Consider the following 16,010-nt stretch of genomic DNA (forward strand, 5'->3'; position numbering starts at 1 on the left):
ATATCTCGCTTATTATTGATTTTTGTGAAAAATGTTACATAACAAAAGTTTCTTTAAATATAATTTGCGATAAGTTTTATTCCTTGAAAATTTTTTACAGGACTGGTATTTAATGAGATAAATGAGTTTTAAAATTAAAATAACTGCCATCTAAGGCCGTGTAATGAATTAAAAAACAAATTACTTCGTCTATAAGGGGCCTTGGACAACAACAATCGAAAGCTATGAAAGATAGCCTACAGAGGACGTTTCTGTGTTTGTATGAAGTAATATCGGGAGCTAATTTAACCGCTTTGTATAATTAATTATTATTTCACCATTGGAAAGTGTAGTTTCTCTAGATGGACATAATGCTATAATGTTATTACAGTAACTTCTGATATAATATAATATAATATAATATAATATAATATAATATAATATAATATAATATAATATAATATAATATAATATAATATAATATAATATAATATAATATAATGCAATATAATACAATACAATACAATGTAATATAATATAATATAATATAATATAATATAATATGTAATATTATATAATATAATTTAAGTTATTTGAAGGGTTCAGAACCATAGTGGGCCAAGCGCCATTTACTGAATACGCAGAAAACAAGGGTTAAAATTATTACCATAATTCAATGGAAACCTGTAACAAGTAAAATAAAATATACACATTAAATCTAAATGATGTCAATCTTCATTAAGCTATGGTTGCATGTAATAAAAATTAAGAAACATGTTAAAGGAATTGTCATTGCACCAAATTAGTGTCTCTGGACCAAAAGGATCGCATTTTAATTATTTGGATGCAATTTAAATTAAGTAACATATTAAACGATTTATCCTTCTATCAAACACGAATGTTCCCTTGATCAAATGTCCTATTTTAATTATGTAATTACTTTATATTTATTTCTAACGGGTGCAGCGGAGCGCACGGGTACGACTAGTTAATAATAAATAACAATAAGATTTACGGGATAGTTTCATGTGCCTATAATATACAGAGTGGGCCACAATTCGCGATCGGATATTGTTTATATTGAAATAAAACATTTGACGCAAGCTTGTGGCATTTTATTGTTTTACTAGCCGTACCCGTGCGCTCCAATTTTCATCGAAATCCGTTCAGCCATTATCGCGTGAAAAGGTAACAAACATACAGACAGACAGACAGACATACAAATAAAAATTTCAAAAAAGCGATTTTCGGTTTCAGGGTGGTTAATTGTATATGTTAGGACCAATTATTTTTGGAAAATCGAAAATTACCAGAAAAATTTCGGCTACAGATTTATTATTAGTATAGATTATTTCATATTATCCGATCGTGACTTATGGTTCACTATGTACAGTTCATTAATTTATTCATTCGTAGTGTTCTTCCCAAGGGCAGGTCTTTCACTACAAACCCAGCTTTCTCCAGTCTTTACTATTGTCTGCCTTTCTCTTTGTCTCCTCATATGATCCATATATCATAATGTTGTCTACCATCTGATATCTTCTTCTACCCCGAACTCTTCTCCCGTTCACTATTCCTTCCAGTACATCCTTCAGTAGGCAATTTCTTCTCAGCCAGTAACCGAACCAATTCCTTTTCCTCTTCCTGATCAGTTTCAGCATCATTCTTTCTTCACCCACTCTTTCCAACACAGCTTCATTTCTTATTCTGTCTGTCCACATGTTCCATTCTTCTCCATATCCACATTTCAAATGCTTCTATTCGTTTCTCTTCACTTCGTCGCAATTTGCATGTTCCTGCTCCCATACCATGCCACACTCCACACAAAGCACTTCACTAATCTCTTCCTTAGTCATTGTTATACCAGTTAATTAGTATCTGTGGTTCAAAAGTGGTTCTTTACTTGTCCTCCTATATTAATGGAGCATTTGCAGTTATTTATAGCTTAATTCATTCCGTTCATTAGACACACTTAAATCTTACAGCAATTTGTATTTATTTTAATTATCGCAATTCTTGTACATATGTAGACGTTAGACGCGATCATAGGGATCTCATAAAATCTCCTGCCACTTTTTTTTCTGTTGTTAATCTTCCTGCTGACGTGCTGTTGCAAGAAGTACAACATCTGAACTATTTCTTCTTTTCAAATGAACCACTACTCCATTGCCTCAAAATTTTCTATTGTTGATTTTTCATCCTTCATATTATGACCTCTTTGTGTTTAATTGGCTTTTCACAGTTTCATTAGTCACTTCTAGACTTCTAAGAAGGAATGTGTACAGCGTTAAACACAGCTCGTTTTACGAATTTAGCGACATTTTTATTTAACTTCAGAATTCTGTAGATTTCAAGGATAACAACAATATCAGCGCATTTAAATATTTTGACAATTATAAATAACTTATTTAAATATTAATTTATAATATTATTTTCAGTACACTTTGAATACTTACAAATAAATCTGAAGCAAATGTAAATATCTTACGTTAAAATTATTCCCATAAGACGCAAATATATGAAAGGATAATTAAGTTATATAAATTGTACTTTATTAAAACTTTGTAAGTTAGTTTCTTGTAGTGCTTTCATTAGTACTAAAAATATTCACGGTGTAAAACTTAAAGTGCGCGTCTAAAGATAACCAGTATGTAGGCCACTAATATTTAAATGAATCGGTTATTGTTGAAAGGAACCAAGTCCACTTTTTAAAGTTTTGAGATAATCGAAAAAAACTGTTTTGTGAATAATCTGTCGAAGATTAAACCAAAATATATTGTAGACATAAAATATATATGTACAATATATTATGGTTTAATCTTCGATAGACTATTCACAAAACAGTTTTTTTCGATTATCTCAAAACTTTGAAAAGTGGACTTAGTTCCTTTCAACAATAACCGATTCAAATATACTGTGGTGCATTGTTGGTATCACTTGTGAGGTTCAGACTTGCCTTCGGACAGTGTTGGCTAAACAACAACAACAACAACAACAACAATATATTAGGGTAAAATAGGGTCTGTTGGACAGTCAGGCATGTTGGACACTTTGTACTTTAACGTGTTACCTTCTGCTAGACGTCAATGACGGAAGTATCCCCACTCGTGGCTACTTCCGTCATTGACTTCTAGCAGAATGTGGTGCCCACAAGTGGCGAGGTAACACGTTGGAAGTACAGAGTGTCCAACATACCCGACTGTCCAACAGACCCTAATTTACCCTATATCATATCGATCGCTGAGAACCAGACTGTTCTAAGTCCAACTTTTTATAAAAAAAGAAATCTGTCATTGTGTTCCAGTTCTTGTCCGAACATATGAATCGAACAGAATTGTAAATATTTCCCTCCATAAGGTTGCTATGAAGCTAGTCCAAATTGTTTCATGAAGCTTTGAATGTCAAAAGCTTAAAATAGCTCTCCTGAAAAAAAAAATAGTAAAATGGACTTGGAACAGTCTGGTTCTGGGCCATCGATGTTATATCTATTATCGTATAATGTCATATAATGTCTTCTCATGAAGGACGCGTTGGTTGAAATTGGCTTCAGGTTGCTAAATGAAATGTCCTGACTTCAAGACATACTGCAAACGGGACTTATAGCCGAAATCGACCGACCTTCTTCAATCAAGTCCCAAGTTTTGTATATTTGTATTTGTGTTGTTTTTAATTATAGTTATTACTTTTGTGTGTGTATTATGTAATTAATTATTAGTTTATAAATATAATATGTCCAATATCATGTATATCAGAGGTCTCCAAAAAAGCGTATCGTCATTCGTGCTCTCGATGCTGCCCGCCGAACACAATGTGCTGTAAGGCTAGAGAAGGGGAAGAGACTCGTACCTCAACAGATGGAAGCGATCATTGGGGGATCGCGGCAACGGTCTGCTTATGTTTACAAATAATATCAAAAGAATAAGAAATATACGTTTGTATATTATATTGACATACTATGAAGCTGGAGCCCCGTCTGTTGCTATTGACACAAGCCATTGCAAATTCGACCTCTTCTGTTCTATGGTGCCTTTCAGTGCCTGCAAAGATCTTCTCCAGTTGTATTTTGTAATTACATCTAGAAGACATTCAGACACAGTAAAATGTTCATTAACTCCTCGGATGAAAATGGCTAGGTGAGCTTTGTCATTTCTATCTGTGCTTTCGTCCAATGCAAGTGAGTTAGCTACAGATTCAATTACATTTACAATCTTGAAATTCCTTCTCTGAACTGTAATTGGAAACAATTTAATTTTCTTAAACTTTGACTTTGTTCTGGACACAGTATTTTAGTAACGTCCTGTATGCACGATTTTAATTATGCTTCTGTAAAGAGCTTCATTGATGTTCTAATATTCCAAGCTAGAACATAGCTAGCAAGAAGCTTTTTTTGTTTAAGACTGAGGACACGTGTGTGATTTGTGTTTGTATTTTCTTCTTTTATATTTATCAAAATATTTGTAGGCCTACGCACTTAACCTAAAATTAAACGAAAAACTATATGTTTGTCATGCGGAACTGAGTGTAAACGTATTGTAATATACTGATTATTATGTATAAGCAACAGTCATACAGATAGCCCCAAAATAAATTATTTTCACATGTCCAACATGCCTGTAATTGTATGATATTCTTTGTGAAGAGTCGAGTATTGTCGTTGCATATTGAATTTTAACACACCCTTAAGAATTTTCGAGCAAATTAAGCATTTCACATTCTCCCCACTAACACAAAAAATTATCTTCCTATTCATCCTTAAATGTACTACGTCCATGATTAGAAGACATTGTGAAACGGTCGAACACTCCGACCAACACAGTGATAATGGCAGTCCGCCACTGCTCTTCTTTTGCGCATAAACATTGAGTACAGTACAGGTGGAGATGGGGGAGGCGGAGCGCGTTCATACGTACTGGCTTCGATTCCGTTCAGGGGCTTACTCGCGAGTAAACTTTTGGAGACGTCTGATGTATATGATCAGTGGATGCAATAAATGATTATGATTACCATAGACCTATTATACTGTACAATAAAAACAAGACGGAGGGCATTGAATATGCATATCTTTTCATGTACAAATGTGTAAAAAAATTTCATGATGCCCGTGATGTGTATATAAAACATTTTTCTATTTGTTTCTCTTTGCAGAACCAAACTTTGTCGGCTCTTACGACATCGGACAGTATGTATTCTTCTTCTTCCGGGAGACAGCTGTGGAGTACATAAATTGTGGGAAGAGTGTATACTCCAGGGTGGCACGAGTCTGCAAGAAGGACACTGGAGGCAAGAATATACTGAGCCAGAACTGGGCTACGTATCTCAAGGCTCGCCTCAATTGTTCCATCCCCGGAGAATTCCCCTTCTACTTCAACGAGATCCGTAAGTGTAAATCAATTATGCAAGGAAATAAACGCCAAGTGTCTAAGATATTTCGTGCGTATTATTATTATTATTATTATTATTATTATTATTATTATTATTATTATTATTCACTTACTGGCTTTTAAGGAACCCGGAGGTTCATTGCCGCCCTCACATAAGCCCACCATTGGTCCCTATCCTGAGCAAGATTAATCCATTCTCTATCATCATATCCCACCTCCCTCAAATCCATTTTAATATTATCTTCCCATCTACGTCTCGGCCTCCCTAAAGGTCTTTTTCCCTCCGGCCTCCCAACTAACACTCTATATGCATTTCTGCATTCTCCTATACGTGCTACATGCCCTGCCCATCTCAAACGTTTGGATTTAATGTTCGTAATTATGTCAGGTGAAGAATACAATGCGTGCAGTTCTGTGTTGTGTAACTTTCTCCATTCTCCTGTAACTTCATCCCTCTTAGCCCCAAATATTTTCCTAAGCACCTTATTCTCAAACACCCTTAACCTATGTTCCTCTCTCAAAGTGAGAGTCCAAGTTTCACAACCATAAAGAACAACCGGTAATATAACTGTTTTATAAATTCTAACTTTCAGATTTTTTGACAGCAGACTGGATGATAAAAGCTTCTCAACCGAATAATAACAAGCATTTTCCATATTTATTCTGTATTTAATTTCCTCCCGAGTATCACGAGTATCATTTATATTTGTTACTGTTGCTCCAAGATATTTGAACTTTTCCACCTCTTCAAAAGATAAACTTCCAATTTTTATATTTCCATTTCGTACAATATTCCCGTCACGAGTCATAATCATATACTTTGTCTTTTCGGGATTTACTTCCAAACCTATCTCTTTACTTGCTTCCAATAAAATTCCCGTGTTTTCCCTAATCGTTTGTGGATTTTCTCCTAACATATTCACGTCATTCGCATAGACAAGCAGCTGATGTAACCCTTTCAATTCCAAGCCCTCTCTGTTATCCTGGACTTTCCTAATGGCATACTCTAGAGCAAAGATAAAAAGTAAAAGTGATAGTGCATCTCCTTGCTTTAGCCCACAGTGAATTGGAAACGCATCTGACAGAAACTGACCTATACGAACTCTGCTGTACTTTTCACTGAGACACATTTTAATTAATCGAACTAGTTTCTTGGGAATACCAAATTCAATAAGAATATCATATAAAACTTCTCTCTTAACCGAGTCATATGCCTTTTTGAAATCTATGAATAACTGATGCACTGTACCCTTATACTCCCATTTTTTTAATACTGTTCAGGATTGAATGAGCGTCTGCAAGCAAGTCACCATTCTCATCCTTGATCACGTTTACCCTTGCCTAATATCCATTCTTGAATTCCTTTATGCCTTTATATAAATCTCTAATGTTCTTTATTATTATTATTATTATTATTATTATTATTATTATTATTATTATTATTATTATTACTATTATTGTTATTGTAGTTCTAATTAGCGTTTGATTTATGTAGGTATATTTACGTAGCTTATTAATTAATTATTATACATAGGACTCACTTCCTTATTTACTTACGGATGGCTTTTAAAGAATTTGGAGGTTCATTACTGCTCTCACATAAGCTCGCCATCGGTCCCTATCCTGAGTAATATTAATCCAGTCTCTACCATCATATCCGACTTCCCTCAAATCCATTTTAATATTATCTTCTCATCTACGTCTCAGCCTGGCCAAAGATCTTTTTCCCCTCAAGTCTCCCAACTAACACTCTATATGCATTTCTGGATTCGCCCATACGTGCTACTTGCCCTGCCAATTTCAAATGTCTGAATTTAATGTTCCTGATTATGCCAGGTGCTATTTGAAACTAAGAGAATTAAACTTGGGCCTAATCATCAGCAAAAAATGTTCCATCAGGAAACGTACTTCAGTTTTGAAAATTGTATAAATCCATGTGCTATTTCCGTACGATGTTGCATATAGATAAAAAGTGACGATGATAATGAACAACTGTATCTTAATTCTTTATTTATTATTGCGTAATAGTCGACTGTAAAAACATATGGCATTAAATGTGCAACAGATGGAAACAACAAGATTACCTGCCTGATTTTTTATTTTAACAACCTAAGAGTGGGAGAAAAGTGTAAATAATCAGATTAAATTTTAAATAGATTTTGAAGTTTAATTTAATGGCGAGATTTTAAACAATGACTGACATTTTAAACATTAACTTTAAATTATGCTGTAGTAATGGCTATATACTTAATGTTATCAATGGGGAACGGATTTCTAGGTGCTAAAACGAGAGATTCAGTCAAATTTAGGACTTCTAGGACTTGATACAGATTTAACAATTAATAATTTTAATAGTAAATATTCCATTTTAGGTGGAATTTATGTACAAAGAATTGGTGCTGACATTGGGTTCTACTGAACTGAGACTTAAATTCTGTCAGTGAAAGAACCTGATTGCTGATTGGTCAGTTCCAATTCTCATAATGAGGATACATTGACGCAAAAAGTAATTTGTAAGTACTTGCCTAACTTGAAAAACAAAACAGTAGTCCAACAACAAAAATTCAGGCTAAACAATAAATGCTCAAATAATCAAGCGGAACAGATAGCAATCCTACAAGCTCTAAAGATAATAACGGAAATGGACATACCAAATATTGAACGAACAGTGGCAATTTACACAGACAGCAAAGTCACAATAGATTTACTGAGGAACAACGACAAACATGGATACATAATAGAGCAAATTAGGCAAAATCTTAAAATCCTCTTTAGTCAGCATTGGAAGATTAACTTTAAATTGATAAAAGCACATGTTGGCATCCATGGAAATGAAATAGCTGATAAATTAGCTAAGCAAGCAACAGAAGAAGATGACATACCAGTAATCTACAATAAAATACCTAAGAGTACGATAATAGACGCAGAGAAAAAGAAAAGCACTGAAAAATGGCAAAGGATGTGGTCAAACACAACAAAAGGAGCACTAACGAAGATATTTTTTCCTTCAGTGACGGATAGGATGAAAATCAACATACCAGCTAAACCAAACCTTGCATCAATACTAACTGGTCACGGGAAACTCAGATCTTATTACTATAGATTCAGAATTTCGGAAAACCCAGGATGTCCTTGCGGAGCAGCTGACCAAACAGTCGATCATCTTCTGTGGGATTGCCAAATCTTGAACCAACAGCGCAGTGTCTTCAAGGAAGCAACAAGGAGTGGAAGAAATTGGCCAATAAATTACAGGGACATCATAAAACAGGATTTGAGGTCATTTGTGCACTATATTAAAGCTATAAACTTTGAACAATTGTAAATAAATGTCTCAGTTTCGTAACATGCGTAAACACACTCAATTAGCAATATATTATAAACACTATAGTTATAATTACTAAAAGTGTATATATGTAAATAGTGTAAATAGAATTAGTTTCAATAAGTGAAAGAGAATGATAGTGAAGATATTAGTTTCATTAAGTGAAAGAGAGTGATAGTGAAGATCCAATTACCAAAAGTGTACATATATAAACAGCGTAAATAGAACAAGTATAATTAACTCAAAAATAGTGATAGTGATAGAGAACATTCAACAGTGAATAACATACAATAATACAACACAATAATGAATATCAACAAAACCACGAAACAGTGAAGCAAAAGACAACGGGACACCTATGAACACAAAATTGATAAATAAGTTCCAATAAACCATGTAATATGACTACGCGTCATGGGGCATGGTGATAATTAAACCGGAAAGAAAAAAAAAACAACCTACCACTCCTTTTATGATAGGATGGACTTTTCCAAACGAACTTCGTTCCAGGAAACTAGGAAAAATATTCTTTCCTCTGCTTCTAAGACCAATACGAACGAACTTGCCAGAACAATGTTTGTCTATAAGAATTTTTTTACATATTAAAAAGCATTTTTGTAGTTTTTTGAGCATTTTTGCATTTTTAGTGGCGATATTTTTATTTTAAATATACGCAAAAAATACTGAAAAGACGCTTTTCAGTCACAAACATATTTTTAGACATTTATAGTAGTTTGTGGCTCATTTAGGCGTTTTAGGTCCTACAGAATTTTAACAAGGGGATCCTGTATACATGAAACGTAGAGATATCTGAATAACATACGTCTAAGACGTAGCAAACAAAATAGGTATGGAACCAGAAATCGGTTCCCTAGTTATCAGAATACAGACCTATTGGCCAGAACTGTGCATTGGTGCTGGTAATGATGGTGATGTACATGCATGCTCTTTTTGTTTCATGCAGAAAGCATTTACAAGATTCCTGGTGATGACACGAAGTTCTACGGTGTGTTTACAACATCAATGAATGGTCTCATGGGGTCTGCTATATGCTCCTTCACCATAGAAGATATTCAAGAAGCTTTCAAGGGGAAGTTCAAAGAGCAGGCAACCAGCAGTTCAGCTTGGCTTCCAGTGTTAAGTAACCGTGTACCAGAACCACGGCCAGGAGACTGTGTCAATGATACCGAGACTCTGCCAGGTAGGATTGTGAATGACGACTCACTGTTATTCATCAATAGTACCAGTATAAAGTTGCTAAAACCGTTAAAACGAGTATTAGGTACCGGTATGTAATTTGTTATGTTGCATCTTGTAGGGTAAATTTGCGTATTTCCGTGATACCCCTAATCCCGTGATACTTTTTTAAAATTGAATATCAGTCAAAGCTTTGCGATTCGACCATAGCACCAGACAGCTTTCTCGAAAGATTCCATCATACACCTACTTTTGAGACCTCGGTGAACTTCCTAGCAAGATACCCAATCCCGTGACATTTAGTGAAAAAAACTTATCATGAAATTAGGAGTATCACGGAATTTTTTTTTATTATCCAATTTAATAAACCCTATTTCACCCTGAGGTATATTAGGGTTATAGTTGGCATCAAAATACATATTTTATAACCAATAAACAATAGTAAAGTGATAACATAAAATAGTGGTCACAGTTACAATTCACATGAATTATGTAGAAGCATGCACATTAGTGAAAGAATGGCTCCAGTTAAAGATTAATGAGATGTTTGAGGAATAATCAATATAAAATGTATACAAGAATGTCTAACCGTTTCAGAGTAAATCACGATCTTAAAAAATAACCAATAGTAAGCTTAGATTAATAAAACAAAGTTTCACTTTCACTTTCAAATGAATACTTAATTCATGAACAATGAAACAGTTAAGAGCAATAAAGAGATATTACAAGCAAGATTTACGGTTACAAGTTACATACGTGATTCAGGAACAACTACAATAATTAAAATATAACACAAGTAATGACTTACAACTAACGAATACCGAAATTCTTGAAGGGCAATATATAATGGTAGGGGCAATACAAAAGATTTAAAAACAAATGTAAACAGCAGAGTAAAGGAATAGTAGAAAAAATGACTTAAGATTACAAATTAAACACATTCTTTTTAAAGCAATAGGTAACAACAAAGAGATGCTAATAACAATACACTGACTGACGGAATTAGGCAACTTTACCGTACAGAGTTTAGACTTATAGACATAGCCTATATTATTTAATTTGAAATAAAGAGTTTAAACTCTTAAGTAGCCTGTATATAATTTAATTTCAAAGATAAATTCCATATCCTAGAAAATCAGTCTGAGGAGTAAGCTGAAAAGAGCATTTGAACGGAAATATTAATCGTGAATAAAAATTGTCTTATATTATTCTGAAGTCCTGATTGAAATTTTATTCAGCAACACAAAAAATAGCTTGTCAGTTATATATTTAATACAGAGTGAGTCAGCCAGGGCTAGACCGGCGTCAGTGGAAAGCCATGTGCATTGTAACTGCTGCGCCAACACAATGATCAGACCTCTTGCTCGCGTACGTTTAGTGTTTAGTTACGTTCACACAGTGAGGGTGCAGCTGTATACCGTACATTTAGAGTACAGTAGTGTGTCCATTATGAAATATAGCCTTGACCAACGAGTGTTTATTTACGACAACTTTGTGAAATACGAATCTTGAAGAACAGTTGTAACAAACTTCCGTCAGTCATTCCCTGATTCGCCAGAGTCTTTAAAGCAATGATTTACAAATTAGTGAAGAAATTTCGTACAACTGGATTAGCATTGGATAAGAAACGAACATGTGTGAAGCGTGTTCTCATTGAGGAGATGTTAGATGAAATTGGCCACCAACTAGAGAGAGATCTTATGACATCATCCCGCCCAGGTAGGGGTATCACAGTCTTCAGTGATAAGAGGTACGAAACAATTAAAATTAAAACCTTACAAAATTCGTGTAGTTCAGAGGTTAACAGAACCTGATTATCAGAGCAGACTTAGGTTTTGCATGTGGTTCCAACAGTCAGTGTATGATGGACTACTTGACCCCACCTTAATTTTTTATAGTGACGAAGCATGGTTCCACGTTAGTGGTTATGTGAACACTCAAAACAGTCGTTACTGGGACAGTGAAAATGCACCCCGTTTTCACGAACAACCACTACATGACAAAAAGAAAATAGGGGTATGGTGTGTGCAATGAACAGACAAAGAATGGTTGAGTGGAAGAGAAGGCCTTATGGTCTTAACTCTGCCAGGCAAAATAAAACTACTACTACTACTACTACTACTACTACTACCACTAAACTACTACTTCTACTGCTACTACTACTACTACTGCTACTACTACTGCTACTACCACTGCTACTACTACTGCTACTACTTCTACTACTACTACTACTACTACTACTACTACTGCTGCTGCTACTACTACTGCTACTGCTACTTCTACTACTACTACTACTACTGCTACTGCTACTACTACTACTTCTACTCCTACTACTGCTACTACTACTACTACTACTACTACTACTACTACTACTACTACTACTACTACTACTTCTCATGAACACACCATAACGAAAAATATTTTACAAACTTTTGGGTTCTTGTTGTTAGGAGTATTGTTTCTGTACAGTGGGGATTTATGAAGTGTTCATTATGTTTTAATGTATTTAAATAAAGTTAAATAAATTCTCACACAGAATATACAAGAGTAAATAATGTAAATGCATACCAGTACTTTAAGTTAAAATGTTTTATATTCAATAATGAACTTTCTTGAATAGTATGACATGTTTCAATTCCAATTAAGAAAGATGCAAGCATCTTAAATATCATATTATATAATATTGTACGAGTATGATAGCCATTAAACTCGCGGTTCGCAGTTTAAACTCGATGAGTGTCTGAATTCTAAACATGGCTTAAAATAAAGTTGAACGGCCCGTGTCATGGACTTTTGTCACATATAAAATTCTGTCCTCCAAGTGTTCTAGACAAAATTTACTCCCATTTTCACCCACATTAAAATTCTACTTTTCTTGTCATCATTTTCGCCTACTATTATATCACTATGGGTAATTAATTCTTCCTTGCAGATTTGCCGATTCATAGATGAACTTTCATGGTACAGAACGGTGTTAGAAAATCGTACCTACTTATTTAGAAGTTTTGCTTCTGATGAATTATATGAAGAATGACATATAGATTGTATCATACGTATTTAAGAAAAGGTATTTTTTTTTTAATTTGTAGCACGTGCCAGTCATGAAATAGAAATCTACATCTGGAGACATCAAGATATGTAAAATTGTTTATGCTCGACCATGCCGAAATGTAGTAATTATACACCTGGTAGCAGCCCTTTAATGGACCTCATTAAAGTACACCTATTCATTAAAGTACAGGTTTTCCACCAATCAGAAAGCAATATGAAAGCTCACGTATAAATTATTTTTGGATATGCAATCGAAAGACAACTAGCGAAACGTCACGGAGGCTGGAAATCCAATACTGTCGCAGAAGGTTATGTTCTGTTACTATAATAATTAGCGTTAATTGTAAATAATATTCAAATAAATTCAATTTGTCATCTTGTTTTTCAATGTCTAAATCAATTTCCAGGTTATATCAAGATTAATCTTCATTTTACTCTGTAGATTATATCAAGGTCAATGACATTTGTTCCTCGGAAAAAATCAATACTTTCGCGTCTGCGCACATCTCACAATTTACGAGATATTGCACAAGGTCACTTCCGCTCCCCAGTCAGATAAGAATAATTTGAATACTTATGAATAATTTCAAGTTAGAAATATGGTCGAGCAAAAAAAGTCGTATGAAACTTGCGTATAATGGTAATTAAGACGCTCGTATGAAAATTATGAAACTCGCTTGCGCTCGTTTCATAAACCTACTCGCGTCTTAATTACTACCATTATAGGCTCGTTGCATAATGTACTATTACAGAATAGAATTAAATTATAAGTTCTCTTTTGCAGACACTGTCCTGAACTTCATAAGATCACATCCGTTGATGGATGCAGCAGTTGCCCATGAGGATGGGAAACCTGTATTCTACAAGAGAGATCTTCTGTTCACTCATCTTGTCGTTGACAAATTGAAGATTGATTTGTTTGGTACTGATCTCGAATACATAGTCTACTATGCAGGAACCAGTAAGTACAAGTTATACACCGGTATGTCACTTTGAGACGTAGTTGGATGAGTAACACTGAATCATTATTAGGAGTACTTTTGTACAATGGTTAAATGTTTTACAGTCGATGAGAATTACCATGTTCATGTGTCTGCATTTCAGATGAGGGTCGTGTGTACAAGGTGGTTCAGTGGTATGATTCAAATGGAGAATCTTCATCTACACTCCTTGACGTGTTTGATGTCACACCTGTAGAACCAATCCGTCTCATGGAAATATCAAGACAAGTAAGAATGGAAATGTTTAGCTGACAGTGCTTGCCATTATCTTCTTTATCTATATATATATATATATATATATATATATATATATATATATATATAATTTGAACTGGTAATGGAAATTATGGGAAAACGGCAGAAAAATAGTAGTTTTCAGTGAAATGTAAATTTTTCAACATAATTTTTCTATTTTCCAAAATCCATCTGTCGTCAGTTTTGAGAACTAGCTAATTGCATTTCAGAATAAAATAAAACACACCCTACAGTAAACAATATTACACGAAGGTCATGATCTGCAAGAATGCTGACATATTTAGAGCTGAAATTAAATTGGTTATTAAAAACTTAACTTACTAAAAATAATTTACAAGTTCGATTCCATGATGTGTAGTTTTCTGGGTACAGCTGCGTATTGGATATTAAAAACTACAAAACTTGAGGTGGTTTGATGACATTATTACCATTAGAAATGAAATGTTATTGTAGTTAATGCCATGATGTGACTATTTTTCATTAATTATACATATTAATGCTATATTGATGATATGAAAGTGAAACGTTTTGGGGTTATATAAGTAGATGTAGAAAATAACTTAAATTAGATTTTGATTTCTATATTTTACTGAGTGGCGGCTATATAGTATATATAGTATATGTTACTGAAAGCTATAAAACTTACGTAAGATAATAATATTATTAAAAATCAAATATTTTTATAGTTATTAATCAAGTGGGTTTGGGTCTTTTTCATATATTTAATGGCGGTGTGGTGTAGACATTTATATGCGTGGTTCTCTTCAGTATTGGCTCGAGAGAGAGTATCTTTCATTATTATGGAAGCAAATAACTTTCAAAATGTCTGGTATTCTTCGTTAAAAATAAATATGCAAATTTTTTATTTGAACATCTAATGAACTTAGTTTGCAGCATTTGCTGCACAAGCCACTAGTGTATATATAATCTGTATGGTGGAAGTGAAATAAATCAGCAGATTTTCAGAGCGAATAGATCATGTTCAAATATAACAAAAAAGTGTACTACCACATTGGTGGAAAGTTCGTAGATTTCTCAGAAAAATATCGTTTCCCCAGAAATTTAACACCTTCTTATTAGATTATTGCGAATAGGATCGTGATTTTTGTCCATGTTGATAGATAATCTAATAAAAAATTACAATAGAATTAGTGATAGGTAGTGATATGAATCTTCGAATAAAAAAATACGAATTATTCGATTATAGTAAGTTCTCGAGATTTATCTCGAATCGTGAACAAGTATTCGAATACTTTGCTCAGGTGGTAAATGCTGTGAGAAGTGAAGAATGAGAACAGAAGTTCTCGAGAACACTGATTGCTCATCAATCGTATACATTTGGCTAACTTTGCCCACAAACATGAGATAGTTGCGTGCAATAAAGACTTGGTCCAAATCGTCTCTCTCTGTCTCACCTCTCTCCTCTTTCTTTCTGTCGTTTAATTACGGAACGCAGGAAGTTGCAGATAGCTACAGCATGAGATTAGAATAATAAAAAATATAAACTCCTGTGCTTGCACAATACACTGCTGTCACTGTTATTGTTATCGCTGTCATGCTGGATGTTGGATAAGAGAACTGAGACCCTGCCAGTGAGTAATCAAATCGTTATTCGAATGATAAAAGTATTCGAGAACTTTTATTCGATTAAATTATTGGATTATTAATACTATTCGAGAACAGATTATATGATTCTTAAAATTATTCGATTATTAATACTATTCGAGAACAGATTATATGATTCTTAAAATTATTCGATTATTAATACTATTCGAGAACAGATTATATGATTCTTAAAATTATTCGATTCTTCCCATCAGTAAG

The 16,010-nt window shown here is 33.9% G+C and overlaps 1 protein-coding gene across 1 annotated transcript in view; it reads left to right on the forward strand.

Moving 5' to 3' along the window:
* Sema2a (Semaphorin 2a) overlaps positions 1–16,010 on the forward strand; it is a 704,754-nt gene that overhangs the window by 673,359 nt on the left and 15,385 nt on the right. The window contains exons 6-9 of the mRNA XM_069844478.1: positions 5,125–5,355; positions 9,647–9,883; positions 13,715–13,891; positions 14,035–14,159. Of these exons, the coding sequence (XP_069700579.1) occupies positions 5,125–5,355; positions 9,647–9,883; positions 13,715–13,891; positions 14,035–14,159 (770 nt within the window). The remainder of the gene's footprint in view (positions 1–5,124; positions 5,356–9,646; positions 9,884–13,714; positions 13,892–14,034; positions 14,160–16,010) is intronic.

This window comes from Periplaneta americana, chromosome 13 (assembly GCF_040183065.1).
Source record: "Periplaneta americana isolate PAMFEO1 chromosome 13, P.americana_PAMFEO1_priV1, whole genome shotgun sequence".
Taxonomy (NCBI): domain Eukaryota; kingdom Metazoa; phylum Arthropoda; class Insecta; order Blattodea; family Blattidae; genus Periplaneta; species Periplaneta americana.